This window comes from Triplophysa rosa, linkage group LG21, assembly GCF_024868665.1.
Source record: "Triplophysa rosa linkage group LG21, Trosa_1v2, whole genome shotgun sequence".
Taxonomy (NCBI): domain Eukaryota; kingdom Metazoa; phylum Chordata; class Actinopteri; order Cypriniformes; family Nemacheilidae; genus Triplophysa; species Triplophysa rosa.
The window spans coordinates 4,157,155-4,174,163 of NC_079910.1; the positions used below are offsets into that span (position 1 = coordinate 4,157,155).

The 17,009-nt window shown below is 35.1% G+C and overlaps 3 protein-coding genes across 3 annotated transcripts in view; all 3 read right to left on the reverse strand.

Moving 5' to 3' along the window:
- Nucleotides 1-17,009, reverse strand: part of hoxc10a (homeobox C10a) — a 64,313-nt gene that overhangs the window by 19,900 nt on the left and 27,404 nt on the right. Inside the window, exon 4 of the mRNA XM_057362932.1 lies at nt 2,147-2,198. The gene's annotated coding sequence lies outside the window, so the exon portion shown is untranslated. The remainder of the gene's footprint in view (nt 1-2,146; nt 2,199-17,009) is intronic.
- hoxc5a (homeobox C5a) lies at nt 8,408-11,082 on the reverse strand. Its single transcript, XM_057362938.1, has 2 exons — nt 10,425-11,082; nt 8,408-9,522 (listed from the first exon to the last, which is right to left on the reverse strand). The coding sequence occupies exons 1-2, from the start codon at nt 10,909-10,911 to the stop codon at nt 9,308-9,310; spliced, it is 702 nt and encodes a 233-aa protein (XP_057218921.1). The 5' UTR covers nt 10,912-11,082; the 3' UTR covers nt 8,408-9,307.
- Nucleotides 12,128-16,459, reverse strand: hoxc6a (homeobox C6a). The gene is made up of 2 exons (XM_057362937.1): nt 13,789-16,459; nt 12,128-13,153 (listed from the first exon to the last, which is right to left on the reverse strand). The coding sequence occupies exons 1-2, from the start codon at nt 14,189-14,191 to the stop codon at nt 12,852-12,854; spliced, it is 705 nt and encodes a 234-aa protein (XP_057218920.1). The 5' UTR covers nt 14,192-16,459; the 3' UTR covers nt 12,128-12,851.

The window sequence follows — 17,009 nt, forward strand, 5'->3', positions numbered from 1 at the left end:
AGCCAATTTTTCAATTTCTGGAATAAGACCATGACAATAAGTGTGAGGTAAAACTTGTGAGAATATTGTATTGTATTTTTTAATATTTTTGAAATATAAAAAGTGGTTTATCTCTCTCTCTCTCTCGCTCTCTATACTGTATATATATATATATATATACATAGGCTGCTGTATATATACACAGTGTATATGTATATAGATATATGTATATATTATATTTAGAATGGAAACAATTTTATAGACTCTGCACCACTTGAATGCCATGTACTTAAATTTAACACAGACTCTCAGTTTATTATAGGAACATTACGTTTTATAAAATTTTATACAATACTACAAAATATATATTTAACTCTTAAAAGATATATTTTTTATCTGTCATGTTCTCATTTTCAGTCTAAGCCTTTAGGCTTGCATTCCCCCTCAACACTCCAATAGGTGAAGTAAAATAAATTGAGAAAGAGGGAGGGAGTGAGCAAGACAGAAAGAAAAGAGAAATGTTTTTACCATCAAGTCATATCAAATCTCGAACATCTAGGAGCACCCACTTGAATATTCAGCCACAAACACGTTAGGCACAAAGCGGACACGTGACAGCACAGATGAAAAATAAGTTTCTTTTGTTCCGGGGGTTTATTGTGCACGCTATTACCATATGACCGCCCGGTAACCCGTTAGACAGTGCGCTGTATTTCTGTCCAATTTAGAATCTAAACATGAATAGATACGAGGTAAATAACGAAGCATCTTTAAAAAAGAAAATTAATCTTTTTAGTAATCTTGAATTTATATAGAATTTATAAAGAGCCTGTCTTATCAAATCTAATTTTCAACCCACTGAAAACCATTTGTATATTTGTTTAAATTTAACAAAAACAAACAGTCAGGGCACACCTCAGCACATGAAATAGGAAACACCCCTATGGCCTTATCTGCTGCATTTTATTTCACTTCTAGACCCTACAGATGTGATCAGGATTTTTTCTTCCACCCCCACCAACCTGAAAACGCCCCCATCCACCCACTCGAGCCAGCTCTAGTGTTGCGGACGCATTTTAATATTAGTTAGACAGCGTGACCCGTATTTCACCCCTCGCGTTCGACTCGTTCCAATAGTTCACTGCCAAGGAGTTATTGATGAGCGAAAAGCGATGAATTCCCTCTGCACATAAATGGCCTCAGATCTTGCACCTAGCTCAATAACTAGTTATAATGTAGAGACTTCGAGAAAGCTACCCGCTGGCGAATTTACTTGATGATTCATTTGTATATTAGTTGTTATTTTTCCTTACACAGATAGATAGATAGATAGATAGATAGATAGATAGATAGATAGATAGATAGATAGATAGATAGATAGATAGATAGATAGATAGATAGATAGATAGATAGACGTGAACACATAAACGAATTGTAGGGCAATGTGACATTTTGTGAATGCCTGTTGTCAAATTCTGGGCACAATTTGCTGGTCCAAATTTTAATTTCTTTAAAACTTCAAAAGACCAAGAGAGTAGAAAAAAAAATTCTTACTTTTTTATTTTAAGTTTTAAACATTTAAATGTAACATGACTGCTTATTATAATGTAAAATATATTTGTACTTTTTTATAAGTGTTTGTTATTGTTAAATTATTTACATTTTAATTTAAAGCATTGATCAATTATTTCAGTTTTGATCAAAGAACAAGTTTTGTGTTCATCCCCAGTGTTTGACAAAATTCAGGTTTTTAATAATCTAGTTTATTATACAAGTTATCGTTTGAACACTAAAAGAGGCCTGGCTTCCACGTTCATTCAAGTTTTCATTTTTTTATTTCATTCATTTTAATTGATTTATGATTTTATATCTCATCATAAGGAAAGGAGCTGATTCGTTTCTGTTTACAAAAAATAGATAGATATGTTTCTTTTTATTTCGTTTTTTTTGCATTCATTTTAAATGTAAAAACATGACAATGGGAGCTTAATGGCTCACCAGAACAACAAATCGTTCAATCTACCCTCTTTGCTACTAACAGATGGGCATATGTGCGTTAGTTATCTGCGGCTCTTCTCAGGGAATACCGCCCTCTCTGTTTATACAGAGCGAAACAGGATGATAGAAGAACATTTTACTAGAACAAGAAAACAACGGTAAGACTTACCGGTTCAACCCCGCGCTCTGTCTTTCCTGCACATTCATCATTTCCTCATCCGCTAAAAAGAAAAAAAGTGATTTAGAAAATAAACGTAAAAACAAACAAATCACTTGGAGTACACTTGTTTTTTCACCTCAAAGAAAAGCACATGGATATGTATAAAAATAGCATTGTTGCTCATAATCTTATAAAAAAAAACAAATGTCTCAGTGAATATAGACTGTATTTAACCCCTGAAATGTAAAACAAAATCACTTAAGTGGTGGTATTGTTAGTAACAATATACTAATTCAACACAAAATGGCTCTGTTGATTCCATTTCAATTCTCAATTGTTAACCAATGATGTTTTAATGTTTTTAATAGTCTTTTCTTTGTCTCCCTTTGAGAGTGAACTGTCCAAAGGCAATATCCTTTAAACTAGGACAAGGCTATGTATTTAGCACAGGTTATTTTCAGAGCTATTTCCTTGATTAATGTTGTTATTTTTGCAATAATAAAAGACTCCAAAATGAGAACATAGTTGTTCAGGCTTACATGGCATCTCAGAATTGATCCATATGAAAAAAATCCATATGACCTTTTAGATTCATTGAGTTTTTAACAAAAACAACATGTAAAAACATGGAGATAATTTTTTACAGTTGACCCACTCATTGTCTTTAAAATGTCAGTCAATCTCATACGATCTAAATAGGGAGAAAGAAAATTATTTCAGTAAATTATATATGTTTTTTCATACAAGTGAGAGAAAGATAAGATTGTTTATCCGTGTATACAAACAGACAAAACATCAAATGAAATCTGCCTCAAGTAATGCAATTCTCCATGCATGGAACACGCAAAAAGGTCCATCTAAACACAGTCACAAGTACACGTAAATCGTGATTAGCATAGCTTCTGTATTCCTGACAAGTAATTTCGGTTACACCGCAATGTTTTGTGGGAGTGAACAGCCCATGTTTTCCCTGACCAAAGTCATAATACATTTATTAAAACACCACCTCTCTAAATATTAATTAATATTCCATAACACCATTGTTGTCTTCATCAATTATTTACCTCATCCACATGACTCAGAATAAAGAAGAAGGGTCTACCCACTAAGAGGACAAAGATACCGCTTGGAAATGCTTTTTCACACAAGAATTATCTACAAACATAATTTAGAATATAACTAGAGTCTATTCCAGCATTAAAAGAAGTGCTCTTATTTAGGGACTCTGTAACAACATAATGTCTTATCAATTCTGTGGGATTTACAAATTCTTTCAAAGTGTATCTATAATGAAACCACTTTAGAAGACAATTATTGGTTCACTGATATATGTCTTTAGGTAGTAATCTGGTAAATGACAGAAAAATATGTTGAACCCAGTGTGGCCTAAACTGAGGGAGCGGAATACAGAGGGATATAAAACTATTGCCCCCTATTGGCAGTTAATGTTTTTGACACAGTATTCAAAGAGTTTTGATGGTAGGATACTAGACAAGCAGTTCACTGAAATCAGTCTAGTTATATTTAACCCTAATTATAAATTGAAACATCGAATTAAACAGTTTATTAAATACTCACTTTACACGTGATATACTCATGTTCTAAAATATTGTCTTTTTCTTTTAAGTAAAAAAAAGACACATGCAACAAATATTTCAGTGAAGTGTTATATGTTAGCACCAAACACATCATATGACCATTTATGCTCTAAATGATTTGTAGTCCAAATACCCATAAAATATTTTTGCATTTAACATTACATTGATTATTATTTCAGTTTAAATCAATGTATTAAATGTATCCTGCTTGATCAATCCAGTAAACTCAGTAAAATGCACCTGCTCTGAGCAAAGATAGATGGCAACACATATCAGCGATAAACTATTGCTTTCTATCTGTGAAATCTGTGAATTGCTTTTGAGATTGGTGAAAAATGTGGATAATCTTTATGGTATGGCACTTAAGATAATATATTGTATTTTTACATAAATAGATAGATAGATAGATAGATAGATAGATAGATAGATAGATAGATAGATAGATAGATAGATAGATAGATAGATAGATAGATAGATAGATAGATAGATAGATAGATAGATGTGAACACATAAACGAATGACATTTTAGGGCAATGTGACATTTTGTGAATGCCTGTTGCTCAAATTCTGGGCGCAATTTTCTGGTCCAAATTTTTCTTTTAAGTAAAAAAAAGACACATGCAACTAGACATGGGTCCGGTATGAGATTTTGACGGTATGATAACCTTTAGCAAAAGTGTCACGGTTTCATGGTATTGCAATTACAAAACTAAAATGTGTTATTTTCAAATGTCTGTGTATACAAACAACAACTTTTCAACTGGACACAAATACATTTTATTTTTAACCAACATTCATAGACCATATATGTCAGGTAAAAATAAAGCCTTAAAATTATAATACTCTTTCAAAAAATGTATTTTTGTCATAGCCCATATATTAGGCCTAAACATCAAACATTGCATTACATGACTTAATTATGTATTTTACCTTTGAAACTGTAAAATTTGAAGAAAATTTGAGTGGTTTTGAAACCTTGACTCTTTCAAACCTCGGTATACCTTGAAACCGGTATTCGGCCTATGCCTACATGCAACATGTTTCAGTGAAGTGTTATATGTTAGCACCAAACACATCATATGACCATTTATGCTCTAAATGATTTATAGTCCAAATACCCATAAAATATTTTTGCATTTAACATTACATTGATTATTATTTCAATTTAAATCAATGTATTAAATGTATCCTGTTTGATCAATCCAGTAAACTCAGTAAAATGCACCTGCTCTGAGCAAAGATAGATGGCAACACATACAGTATCAGCGATAAACTATTGCTTTCTATCTGTGAAATCTGTGAATTGCTTTTGAGATTGGTGAAAAATGTGGATAATCTTTATGGCACTTAAGATAATATATTGTATTTTTGACTATTTTTTATATTACATGCTATAAAATGTATTGATTGTATTAAATGGTATTATTTAATGCAGAGTCACGTGTGAGCCAGTGTATAATTCCACAAAAGAAATAATTTACTACCCTCAGTGAATTAAATGTGTAAATGTTTGATGTAATATATTAACAAAACTTTACATTTCAAAAGTAACCAATTTTCTTGTATTAACAGGTCCAGGTTATCAGCATTTACTAACAGCAACCTAACAAGTTCGATCAAGTTCAATATCTTACCAATGACATAACCTGTTCTGATGTGAACCAGAACTCCTCCGTTGTTTTACTTGCCAGATCTGTCTACATATAATATGAAAGGCATGCGCTTAACACCAAGCCTGGAAGGAATGCCCTTCGGAAGGTAATGAAATTTACAACTCAGCAGTATTTACAACAAGAAGCAGCCATACAAGACAAAATTAATCAGTGAAATAAGCCTTTTGAAACTCTTTTGTGCTTTCTAACATTGTTTGGACACCACAAACTGTAATCATTGACTGAAAAAGTGATGTTGAAAATAATTTGTGAAATATTTGCAAATCTGATTTCAGACAAATTATCAGAATAATATACAAGAATTTGCTTGTGATCTCTATATATCGTACACTAAATGGCATATAAAATGGATAGTGTTGTATCTGTACTTGCAGCCCTCTCTTGTTTCTTAAACCACAGTCGTCCCCTGCAGCAATCTCTTTCAAAATATACAAACATCTCCCATCATTTGTTATGTTCAAAATAGATCATAAATCAGCAAAAATAATTGCATGACCATGTCAGAACAATTAGCCTTGTTTTTACCTTTCATTTCTTCATTATGAGCTATCTATCAAGCCAATGGACATTTTGTTGGAACATATAAAGGAAACAAATATTACTAAGAAGGCATTTCTTTTTGTACACCTGCATAAACTTTGCAGAGCAAAAAAGGGTCTAAATTACTTCATCATGCTTAAACATTAAACAAATGCATTTGTTCTTTTATGTAATGAGGTCTCTAATATTTCATAGGGCTCTACAAAATAGTAACACAGCAGTATGAAGATGGCAGCAGTGCTCCAGCTCAGCCAAGCTCCGCCTCGCAAAGATTAAAGAGAACGTTCTCGGTGAATAGAGCAGTCTAGGTTATAGTTTCCAAGTACAACATCATAAAGTCAAACATGGCTTAAACTTTTCATATGATGCATATTAAGTCGCATCTGTCAAATAAAGTCCAATGAATATCCGCAATTGAAAACCGTCAAAAACATAACATGCAATGTGTAAAATCTTCGTGTACTTCACAAATATATGGCATAAAAATAGTTATGTATATTTTGTGTATCCGGTGACTCTGTCTAACCATGCACACTGCCCTGCACATGACCCCACCACACAACAACAGATCTTCTCTGCCCTGCACATGACCCCACATTATGTCCTCTAAAGATCTATGTTCTGCTCATCTGCAAGCCAATACAAGATCGCTTATTACAAAATTAGCTTTTCACAGCCATTCAGACTCTTACCACGACATGCAGGTACCCTAAAACTAAAGCATTTTCGTTTTTTTGTGACATCAGTAAAATTGCAGCACAAGGGAAACACCTCACATTTTTTCGACGGAAGAACGTGTTTTTTATCATGCGTCGTACAGCTTTTAGAAAATATTTGTCATGATATTCACAATTAAACACGCATACACAGTAAAAACAGTTTCATATCATTGTCAAATTACCAGTAAAATCCATAATACGCACGTTTAAACGAAGACTAATAAAATTATTTAACAGAAGAGACACATTGCGCACCACGTGAAACAATTTCTCAAAGAATTATTGAATTACATGCTCGATTAATTCCCGAGGGTGTTGCGCAGGAAAGTACATATTTAATTTAAAAAGGGGAAAACAAAGATTATTAACTTACTGCAACCGCTTGAGATCCATTTGGGAGAGTCGAACTTTAGCGGTCTACGGATCCTGACGCGAGTAACCCACACTAACAGGCTCTCGGCCGTCGTCTCAGAGATAAGACTAGCCAACAGCTGCGATTACGGACAGTTAACATTATATATGATGTAAATATATTGAGGGTTTGTCAGGTCTCGCAGGCCATAAAACCCACTTTAATGACCCCACGTGCTCTCCCTGCACCACTCACTGGTCCAGCTTTGGGCAATTGGCATAAATAACCCTGAAAACTTCAAAATACGTGGCAAGTGAGCTAAAAAAAGAGGGGTTTGTGTAAAAAGCAACATAGTAGCCACAGTAACTCTCAAAGTGTCCCTTACGGTCAGCACAAGGCAGCAAGTGTAGATATTCAAAGAAGCATGGAAAATTACAATGAATCTCCAACATAGGTGAGTGAGACCCTTCTAAAAATGAAAGCACATTTCGAGTAGTAGTAGTATTAGATTGATAAGTCTACTGTTTCAATTTTCAGTTCAATGTGTGTGTATTTGTATGTACATCCATATACCTCTGAAACATGGAGATTAAACCATTTGATAAACCAGAAATAAAGCGACAGTGTGTGTGCTTACAGAGCAAGCTTGTCGGAAATTACCATTTTGCACACGCAGGCAGCGATCTTGCTGTGTCCTCTGTTTCACCTTTCTAGCCACAGGCCAAGACTGCGTGAAAATTCTGCACATAGAGTGACTTAACATCAGGTCTCTTCGTCTGAATTAAATATAGCAACAATAATGCTGACTTAATTGTAGTTTAAATACAAATAATAAATTAAATAATAGTTGCTGGCTATTTTATAGAAAAATGTTGCACTGCAAATGTGTTATCCAAACACCCCAACTGTTCACTTATTAGCTTATTATTTATGGAACGGAATGTTAAATTAATCAAAAGGATTTAATGTGCCAACCATTCTGTTGTTGTTTGAAGCTTAATACCAAACGTCACTTTGAAATGTTTGTGTAAACTTCCGCCAGTTTGTTAAAAAGGAAACAGTTGTCAGTGTCTGATGGGTGAGAGGAAGCGCTGTAAAAGTTTATTGGGGTCATAAAGTTTTATGTGCCTCCGTCTAAGGGCTACTGTAAATAAGTGACCAGACCGTTATAGCTTAATCATTGTCTCATCACTGTAAGTACACATGCAGGCTAGACAGATAGGAAACACGAAACAAAATTTTATTAATTGAAATTAAATTGCGCAAAACGTTTTCTTATGCACAATGTCTCGGAAATAAGTTTGTATAGCCTAATTTCGAAATGACACTTTTATATTTGTTCCTACTATTTTTAACAGAAAAAAGTTTCAAATCTGGTCGTTTTTTAAGTTTCATAACGTTTATTTACAGCATTAAGAGACAAACCCAGTGCTGACGAAATGAGTAATGTGTGGCTACTGTATTGGCAATTTTAGGCTTTTTTCGTGAATCGTTGATGAATGAAAAATTATTTGTGACTTACAAGAAAGGTTAAATAAAACAAACCAATGAATAACAAAAATTGATTTGTTAGCACATAGAACAAATGTGGTTTGCAAAAAAGTAGGTCGTGTTTCAGGTGTATCAATAAACTACTCATTACAGCTGGCCTATACAAACGTCATGGTACCTGCGTAAGAAATTATCCCAAACAGTCGATTTACAATAAAAGAGTAATTGCTCTGATTGTACAGTATTTGAATAAATGTAATTCCCAAGAGAAAAGTACCATTTAAATGCTCCTGGCTAAAAGAAAATATGATACACAGCCATTAATATGACACTAGGCTACAGTTGTTGCATTATTTGCATGTCGTGAGATTTACTCCTATTATAGTTGATGTTTTTACGACAGAAAGTACAATGAATAGAAAGACACGTTCCATTTAAAGGCAAAAATACAGTGGGCAGATTGATGAATGTTCAAGTTTAAAGCACCAAATTATTTGCACTTACATTAAGGTCAACTTAATTGGATGCAGGCCTTGGTATATAGGCTATAGGTACAACCAATTTTAATAAAGCACATTTAAAAAAAGTTTAAGGTCATACATTATTCAAAAAGCATCTCCCGCACCTGGGGCAATATTAATAAAAATGGTAGATGTGGACATATGCACATAACAACAGTTTAGACAAATAAAAACATTGCCGTATACAGCAAAATCTTTTTTAACCGTTTGCTTTTTAAAAAGTCAGCCATGACTTTATTTTCAGGCTATTTGAATAGGAGCCGTACATCACATAACTTAAAGTCCTCCTTTAACTTTCAACTTTGAGTCCTTCTTCCACTTCATGCGACGGTTCTGGAACCAAATTTTAATTTGGCGCTCGTTCAAGCAGAGGTTATTGGCAATCTCGATACGTCTTCGACGTGTGAGGTATCGGTTGAAGTGGAACTCTTTCTCCAACTCCAGAGTCTGGTAGCGGGTGTAACTGGTTCGTGACCTTTTACCGTCAGATTCTGAGGTGGCATCAGAAAGATATATTGGGTTACCTAAAACTTTTATCGACTGTCGTCTTCATGCATATTTACATGAAATTCATTGATGAAGTTGCCACCAAAAATAACCCAAACAATGCAATATGGATACTTCAAGCATTATGAAATCAAAATGAAAACAGTGGACGGATGGTATGGCTAATATTTGTTTATTTTCTGTGAAATTTAAAAGTGTCATGCACGAAACAAATGTGATAAAGCATAATCGTAAATAAAGGCCACAAACCCCCCAACATTTCCTGAGTTAAGGGAGAGTATAAGAAATGGCAGCAAGTTTGCAATGTCATACCTTTAAGCTACTATGCAAATTTACATGAACTAGTTTTGTGTACTTTATTATAAAGACATCAGCAGTGTGCAAAATGCAACTAACTGTTGTTTAGTAAAATAACACAAAGAACTCATTACATATATATATATATATATATATAATATATATATATATATATATATATATATATTTCATGTAGGGACTGTATTGCTTTACATATACGTATAGCCTACAACAATTTTTTTGAAATATCATTTCACTTGAATGACATGCAAACTCCCTTAAATTCTTAAAGCAAGAAATAATAAGTACATTTACACCTTTTATGATTTTTGCTTTTCTTAACCAATTATATCTCAATAAATTTCGCCGGAGATCACCTCTTCACAGTAACAGGACAGCTTTACGAGCAATAGATGCCTTTGTCATAAAATTTACGGCCGCTAGTTTTATTATTTCCTGCGTTTGGCCTATAAAACTCAAGAGGAAAAATATGGAGCGACAAAACAGGGTAGGAAGGAGATGCAATGACGAGGATGAGATGCGTGCAGTTTTCCTCTTTTTCTAAAACAGACATTAAACATAACTTTACCGTGGCTCATGTGTAGCTTTGTCATCCACGGATATATCTGCGGCTGCGACTGGTGCTGACGCTGAGTTGAATTAGTTTGTTGTTTTATCGCTGAAGTAGTCTCCATTTTGACATCACCCGTGCGACTCTTGCCGCTGGGCTTCTCCATAACTTCCATATTCCCCTCGGCTTTTTGGCTCAACAGTCCGTGACTGAGGGGGTTGTACCCGTGGGTGCTTACGAAGCTATGTGAGCTCAGAGCTGAACAGGATTGTGGTCGCTGAATTGCTGCACTGATCCTTGCACGGTCGGTTGTGTTTATCGCCTCCCGTTTTAAAGAGTTGGAGGAGATTTGATCACTGAAGGATCCGCTGAGATCAAGCCCTTCGTATGCGTAATTGGACTGATGGAAGTCAGAGAGAGCCTCATAGTTGCCAAAAGTGTGCATTGTACAAGAGGAGGCGTCTTGCGTTTGCTTAGCAAAAGACTTTCCAACGTATGCGCTCATTCTATGTCTAAAACAAAATCCCCTACGAATCAGACAAACGAGTCACCAAAAAGCACTTCGCCACAGCAGAAACCGAATCGGCTAATAAAGTATACATAAGTTGTTCAAGGAGTTTAATTTTTTTATTGGATTTTATTTGTATTTCTTGAGGACGTTAGCTTTGCCCTAAAAAAGAGCAGGATTTATAGGTGGAGGAAATCATTTCCTTTTTTTCTTGATACGACGCGTAATGCCCAAATATGGGATGTTTAAATAGAATCACGTGCAACTGTTGGCCAGTCATAAATTGGCTAGATCCCCAGGAGGTTATTGATAGACAGGAAAACGTGTCCGATAACTTCTGGGTATATGGAAATCATCTAAGGTTGTGGGCTAAAAAGGGCGAGACCGTTAGACAAGAGCGTCATCTGGCGTCTAACACTGGACAAAGCGCATACGTACCAACGCACACGCAGCAACGTATTAAGGATTATAGAATTAAATTTGATTACGTTTGACACAACAAATGTCATGGTAATTTGAGTTATATAAACTATACCATTGTCACACCAATCACATATGTGACAAATGTAAGTGGTAATTTCCAGTTTTTCTGAGTTATGATTTTTATGTGTGTTTTCATTTTTAGCCTTATTATTTGACTATATGTCAATGCTCGTGATAATTCATGGCCAATATGACAATCATCTTTAGAACACTTTCGACTTTTCGCGTATATTGCAGCAGCATCCCTACACTGCATGTCAATATTTATCGCAGAACATCTGATTCACCGTTATAGCATGCAATGCTACTTTGGTAAGGGGTGATTTTGCCAGCTGAGCATTGTGGCTGTATCATGAAGGAGGTATGTTTTATTTATAAAATAAAAACGTCTAACAGACGCTGTAAAATAACTTCAAACACATAGCATAATTATTAGTAACAACAATTACGTTGCGATCTTAAAATGACTGGACTTCTACACAGATTAAATTGCATCTATACAAAGTAATTGATGGATAAACCAAATGTCAATATATCAGTAAATTTGATAAACTAGCTGATGTTTCGCTGCTACAAGCCTGGTAAAACGAGTCAATCAAAGTTAATAAATAAAGCTTCTTTGCAACAAACACGTGTGAAGCCACATACATTTTTATTCAGTTTACATGAATTGCGAACAGAACTCGAAAGCTTAAGTCAAAACTAAGACACTACAACTTTTTTTCAAGAGTTTTATTAAATAATACACAGTTTACACAAACAATATAATTGCGTACCAAGGTATACATTTTTTCATATGGATTTTCTTTTAAGACAAGTTTATATGCATACAGCTACAATTATGATGTACAGTGGCATTTTAAACATCACAACACTGACGGGGCAAAGGCAAAATTAAGAAAAAAAGGAAAATACAATGTATCAAGGATTTAGGTAGTATAGATCATCCCGTCAGTGCTTGCATCGTTGTACAAATACGCGTGGACAAAAAACACTGAATGTGCATAGAAGTTACATTGACTTTTGGAATGCTTAGGATACTTTGTTTGGAGGCTGTATAGTTGGGGAAACAGCCTATCAAATTACAATACAATTTTATCCAAGTAATTTTCTAATAGCCTATAGCAACATGATAATACTACAGCTGTCAACCACACAAATAGATACTTTGTGGCATTTTATACCACTTTGTGGCATTTTATCCTATTCAATACAAAGAGTAGTGAATTGCATAATGGTGCATAACGTGCGCTTCTCTCTCCCTTTTAATCTCTCCTTTTGTTTCTACATGTGTATATGTTAGTGACTTGGTGGTAGTTGTGTGTGTGGTTGCTGGTTTGAGGAGGGGGGCGATCAAAGAAATAGCGGAGTATACGGTCCATGCATTAATATTTGCAATTCTCAGAGTTTAGGTAGTTACGTTGCAGTTAACAGGCGTTCGAAAACACGGTTTCCTAATCCTTTTTCTTAGCTTCTTCTGTCTCCTCTTCGGTCTCCTTCTCGGTCTCCTGAGAAGTACCCGTCGATTCGGTCCCCGGTACAGTAGAAGTTAGATTGGTCTCTTTCTTCCACTTCATGCGCCGATTTTGGAACCAGATTTTGATTTGACGCTCGGTTAGGCATAGAGCGTTGGCGATCTCGATGCGTCTGCGTCTGGTTAAATAGCGATTGAAGTGAAATTCTTTTTCCAATTCCAAGGTTTGGTATCTGGAGTAAATCTGGCGACCTCTTCTTCTGTCTGACCCGTACCCAACTCCTATTGTGAGAAACAGAAGAAATGAATAAATAAACTATTTACAAATATAAATAAGTGCAACCAAATTGTATAAAAATACATATTGGAAATCATGGTAGAAGCTTAGCATAAGGTAAAATTACAGGTGTTATATTTCATTTTTAAGGTAACTGACAGAACATTTTGACAAAGCACGTATTTATTTATAAAGCATTACCACTGGCACGGAGCGAAATCTAGAGTTTCAGTGTTGTACCTTTCTGAAACATTTCTTCCATTCAAATATATTTGGGACGGTTTTCATTACTTTGGAAAAGTAAAATTAAGTTGTGAATTTTTTATTTAAAGGTTAAATTACAGAAGTGATTTAAAAAGCAACGACAAAATGCATGCAATTTATATGATTTTAAATGTACTTTGTTACTGCACATCTAATACATTTACACTAAGAGCACAACTTTTAAAAATAATTTTAGCACTAGAGTATTAAATAGGTTAGCCAAATGGGATTCCCCTCTTTGAAAAAGGGGCTTTAAAAGTCTGATGATTTAGTAGTGGTTTATGAGGCCATAAAATGTAGCTACACTGTTGATAGGACGTATCGTAAAACAGACCCATTCCACCAGGGTATGTCCCAAGTAGCAGTAAAAACTCACCGCTGTGCGAGTTCATACGTTGCATCCACGGGAAGATCTGAATGTTGTTCCCCTTCTGTTCCTGTGTTCCTGCACGAGCTTGTTCCAGGCTGTACTCCTGGGCAACGTGGCTCTGCGCATTGAGTCCCATACTAGTTTGTCTGCAACTGGGAAGCACGTCCTTATCTTGGAGAAACACGTTAGATCCATACTCGTACGGTCCTCGACTTGATCCAAACACAACGTTATCTTGAGGTGAATAGAAAGGGGACGCATAAATCCGGTTTTGGGTCACCGTGGTGCCATAAGAAGAAAAATGTCTGACTGAATCGTATGTGGTCGTGTTCAGAGGCATGTTGGGCAAAACCTCTTGCCCACCAGATAAATGGCAGGAGAGCGACGGGTTCGCGAAATACGAATTCATACCTTCCCTATCGCCCTCTCATCAACTCGCCCTCCTATCTTATTTCCCCTTCCTCAATCTCACACTTTCTTTGTGCTTCGCTTTCCTTCTGTCATGTACACACGTCTTCTGTCTGCTTTGCTAACTCTCTTTCAAATGAACTTCAGAAGGATTTCAATAATATTAATTTCCAGTCTCCGGTTAAGACGCGCAAACCAAGTGTTATAGCCAAGGCTTGGCTCATGGAAGGACAATATGACAGCGTCACCTGACCACTTTCAGCCAATTGAATTCGCTGTGTACCGTAGGAATATCGAGCTTGTAGCTTCTTATCCCAGTGGTTTCAGTTTATAATGTTTAAGTAAACACACACACATACACACTAAGAAACGCAGAATCACACACACATGAACGAGCAATTACGACTTTTTTGTACATTTATCAGCAAGTTAGTTTGTTCTGTGTTCTGTTGTGAAGCCTGTCCACGTGTATTGAGAGAGTGATTCTCGAAGTATTACACGCATTTTACAATGAGCAACATTTAATCTTAACGAGTTACCTGGATGATTCGTTTTAGCAGCTTTTACTTTACTGATGCAGACTATATAGAAATAAAACAATGAATATAATATGGAATATCTTAATCATGACGACACTTCTACCTTCAGGGCGTAATAAATTGTAATACATAATAAGTAATTGTCTCTTATGTATGTTATAGGTAAAAAAGAATGTGACGAGCTATTCAGCTAGTTTACATATAGGCTATTGTATCCGCACACAATTTATCACCAACCCTCTTTTTTAAAGGTGCGAATTACATTGATATTCCGGATATTCCGATAACTAAAAACTAAATCTTCTCATTCTACACATTGTTATACTGATAAACGGTCACCAGGATTCATCATGGCAAAAAAGGACCACGCTAATCTTTTTTTATTCAGTAGATATCACCGTGATGTTTGTTTGTTTGTTTTCTCTCTGTCTAATTTCCTCGGGCTTTCATGAGGCTGAAGGGGAAACGTCTGCGCTTTTCCTTTCCCCATTTGTAATGTATTGATAATTTCAGTTGTAAAAAGAACCTAAGGAAGGAGGGGGGAAGGGGCATCTTACTAAAGAATGCGTCAAACGCGCCTTGGTGCCATAAAAGTAACAAAACCAACTGAGGACTTCCAGCTCTGAGGCAATTACTCCTTTGAATGTATGGGGGCTGTGCAGCGAGTTTCTTATCTCGTGAACAGAGAGCTGCACATTTTGTAGCATTTTTTTTCTTTAGGGTTTACGGAATGTTTATGAAAAAACACTATATTTACATTTGCATTAAAGTATAAACTGTTCTTGCATTTACAATATTTTTTTACAGAATTACTTGCGATGACAACTGTTGAATAATACAAATACAACATTATTGCTCAGTTAAATAATTTAGTTGTTAAATTAATCTTTTTTATATTTCTGTTGAGTTTTGTGGAGGAAAGGACTGGTTTGTACCGAGTGGTTTAGGGTTTGCTCCATGACCTTAATGCAGGCCACATGACGGAAAGTGTGAGGCTAAAAACAGTGGTTAAGAAAGAGGTGAGCAAAACAAGAGATTGACAGAATAGTAAAATTTACTTCCAGCCTGACAGTGCGAAGAAGCATTTAACATCTTTAAAACAGACTAATCTGCTTATCGATTGATTAAATGCGCACAATATTTCTTTAGTCCCGGCTCTTAGTTACTTTAGGAAATAATCAATATAAGGATTCACTTTTTCTCTCTTTTCAATGGATTGTAATAATTTGGAAAAATGTCAGACCGTCAAAATGTTACTAGTGGGCATAGAGAATGGGCTGAAATGATATTTATATTATCTGTTATTTGATCCGTTTCCGTCTGCTGAACGTGATTTTATTTTCGTATATTTGTCAATTTCTCATTAATGCTACAAATACTTGTAAAATCATTTTAATAATAATTGTAATTTAAACAAAGTATAATACATGTGTAAATAATCATTGGAGGCAGAAAAAGTAAAATAAAAAAATAAATGTATATTATAAAGGAGAGCGCATCAGTACATATTACTATTGAATTGAGAATAACACACTATTCATGGTGTGGTCAAAAACTTATGAAAGTAATAGATAACAGTCATACAAATATTTCTTGCATGAAAAGTGTGATCGAGCGTTTTATCGTATGGCATTCATATTTTTATATTGTGAGTATTTTACATTGTGGAAACGAAACAGTTTCCAAATACTTGGAATACGTGTAATTTTTTACACGTATCTTTCTTTTAACTAAGCAAATATTTTATTTATATCGCCAGGCGCTATAGGCCACTTAATAAACTAAAATATGTTTAAAAGCAGACAAAAATGCACGATCAATTCTTATAGCTTTTAATTGCTTTAAATATAACTGTCAACGTGTAGATTTTCTTAATTGAGAGATAAGATACTAAGTGTAGGTTGTGTCTTTGCAGGTCTGACTCTTTGATGTTCAACCTTATTGCTCCAACGGCTTTGAACTAAAAGCCTTTGATGGGACGATATTTAATATTGTGATCTATTTTACGGCATCAGTCTTGTGAATGAAGTAGTGAGTAACACATTACACTCAGTCTGCAGTTGGTATGCTTATGTGACTGAAGAGTAGGAGCTTTAAGTGTTTTATTGCAGCCCTCAAGACAAATCACAGGGCTGTGTTTTAGCGTTTGAAGAGGCAATAAATAGACATCCCGTTTGGCCTGTATTCTTTTTACCCTCGACGAAACTACGCACACAAAAATGCGCCAAAATCTCACTTCTAGTGTGTAATTTACGCATGTGAGACGATGATCTGAGCAAA

Bases quoted from the DNA above. Each gene is read 5' to 3' on its own strand.
- hoxc5a (XM_057362938.1), bottom strand. From the start codon at position 10,911: ATGAGCGCATACGTTGGAAAGTCTTTTGCTAAGCAAACGCAAGACGCC. The intron at 9,523-10,424 runs GTAAAGTTATGT...ATGCCACCTCAG, and splicing joins AAAGCTACACATGAGCCACG to AATCTGACGGTAAAAGGTCA.
- hoxc6a (XM_057362937.1), bottom strand. From the start codon at position 14,191: ATGAATTCGTATTTCGCGAACCCGTCGCTCTCCTGCCATTTATCTGGT. The intron at 13,154-13,788 runs GTGAGTTTTTAC...TTCTCACAATAG, and splicing joins ACGTATGAACTCGCACAGCG to GAGTTGGGTACGGGTCAGAC.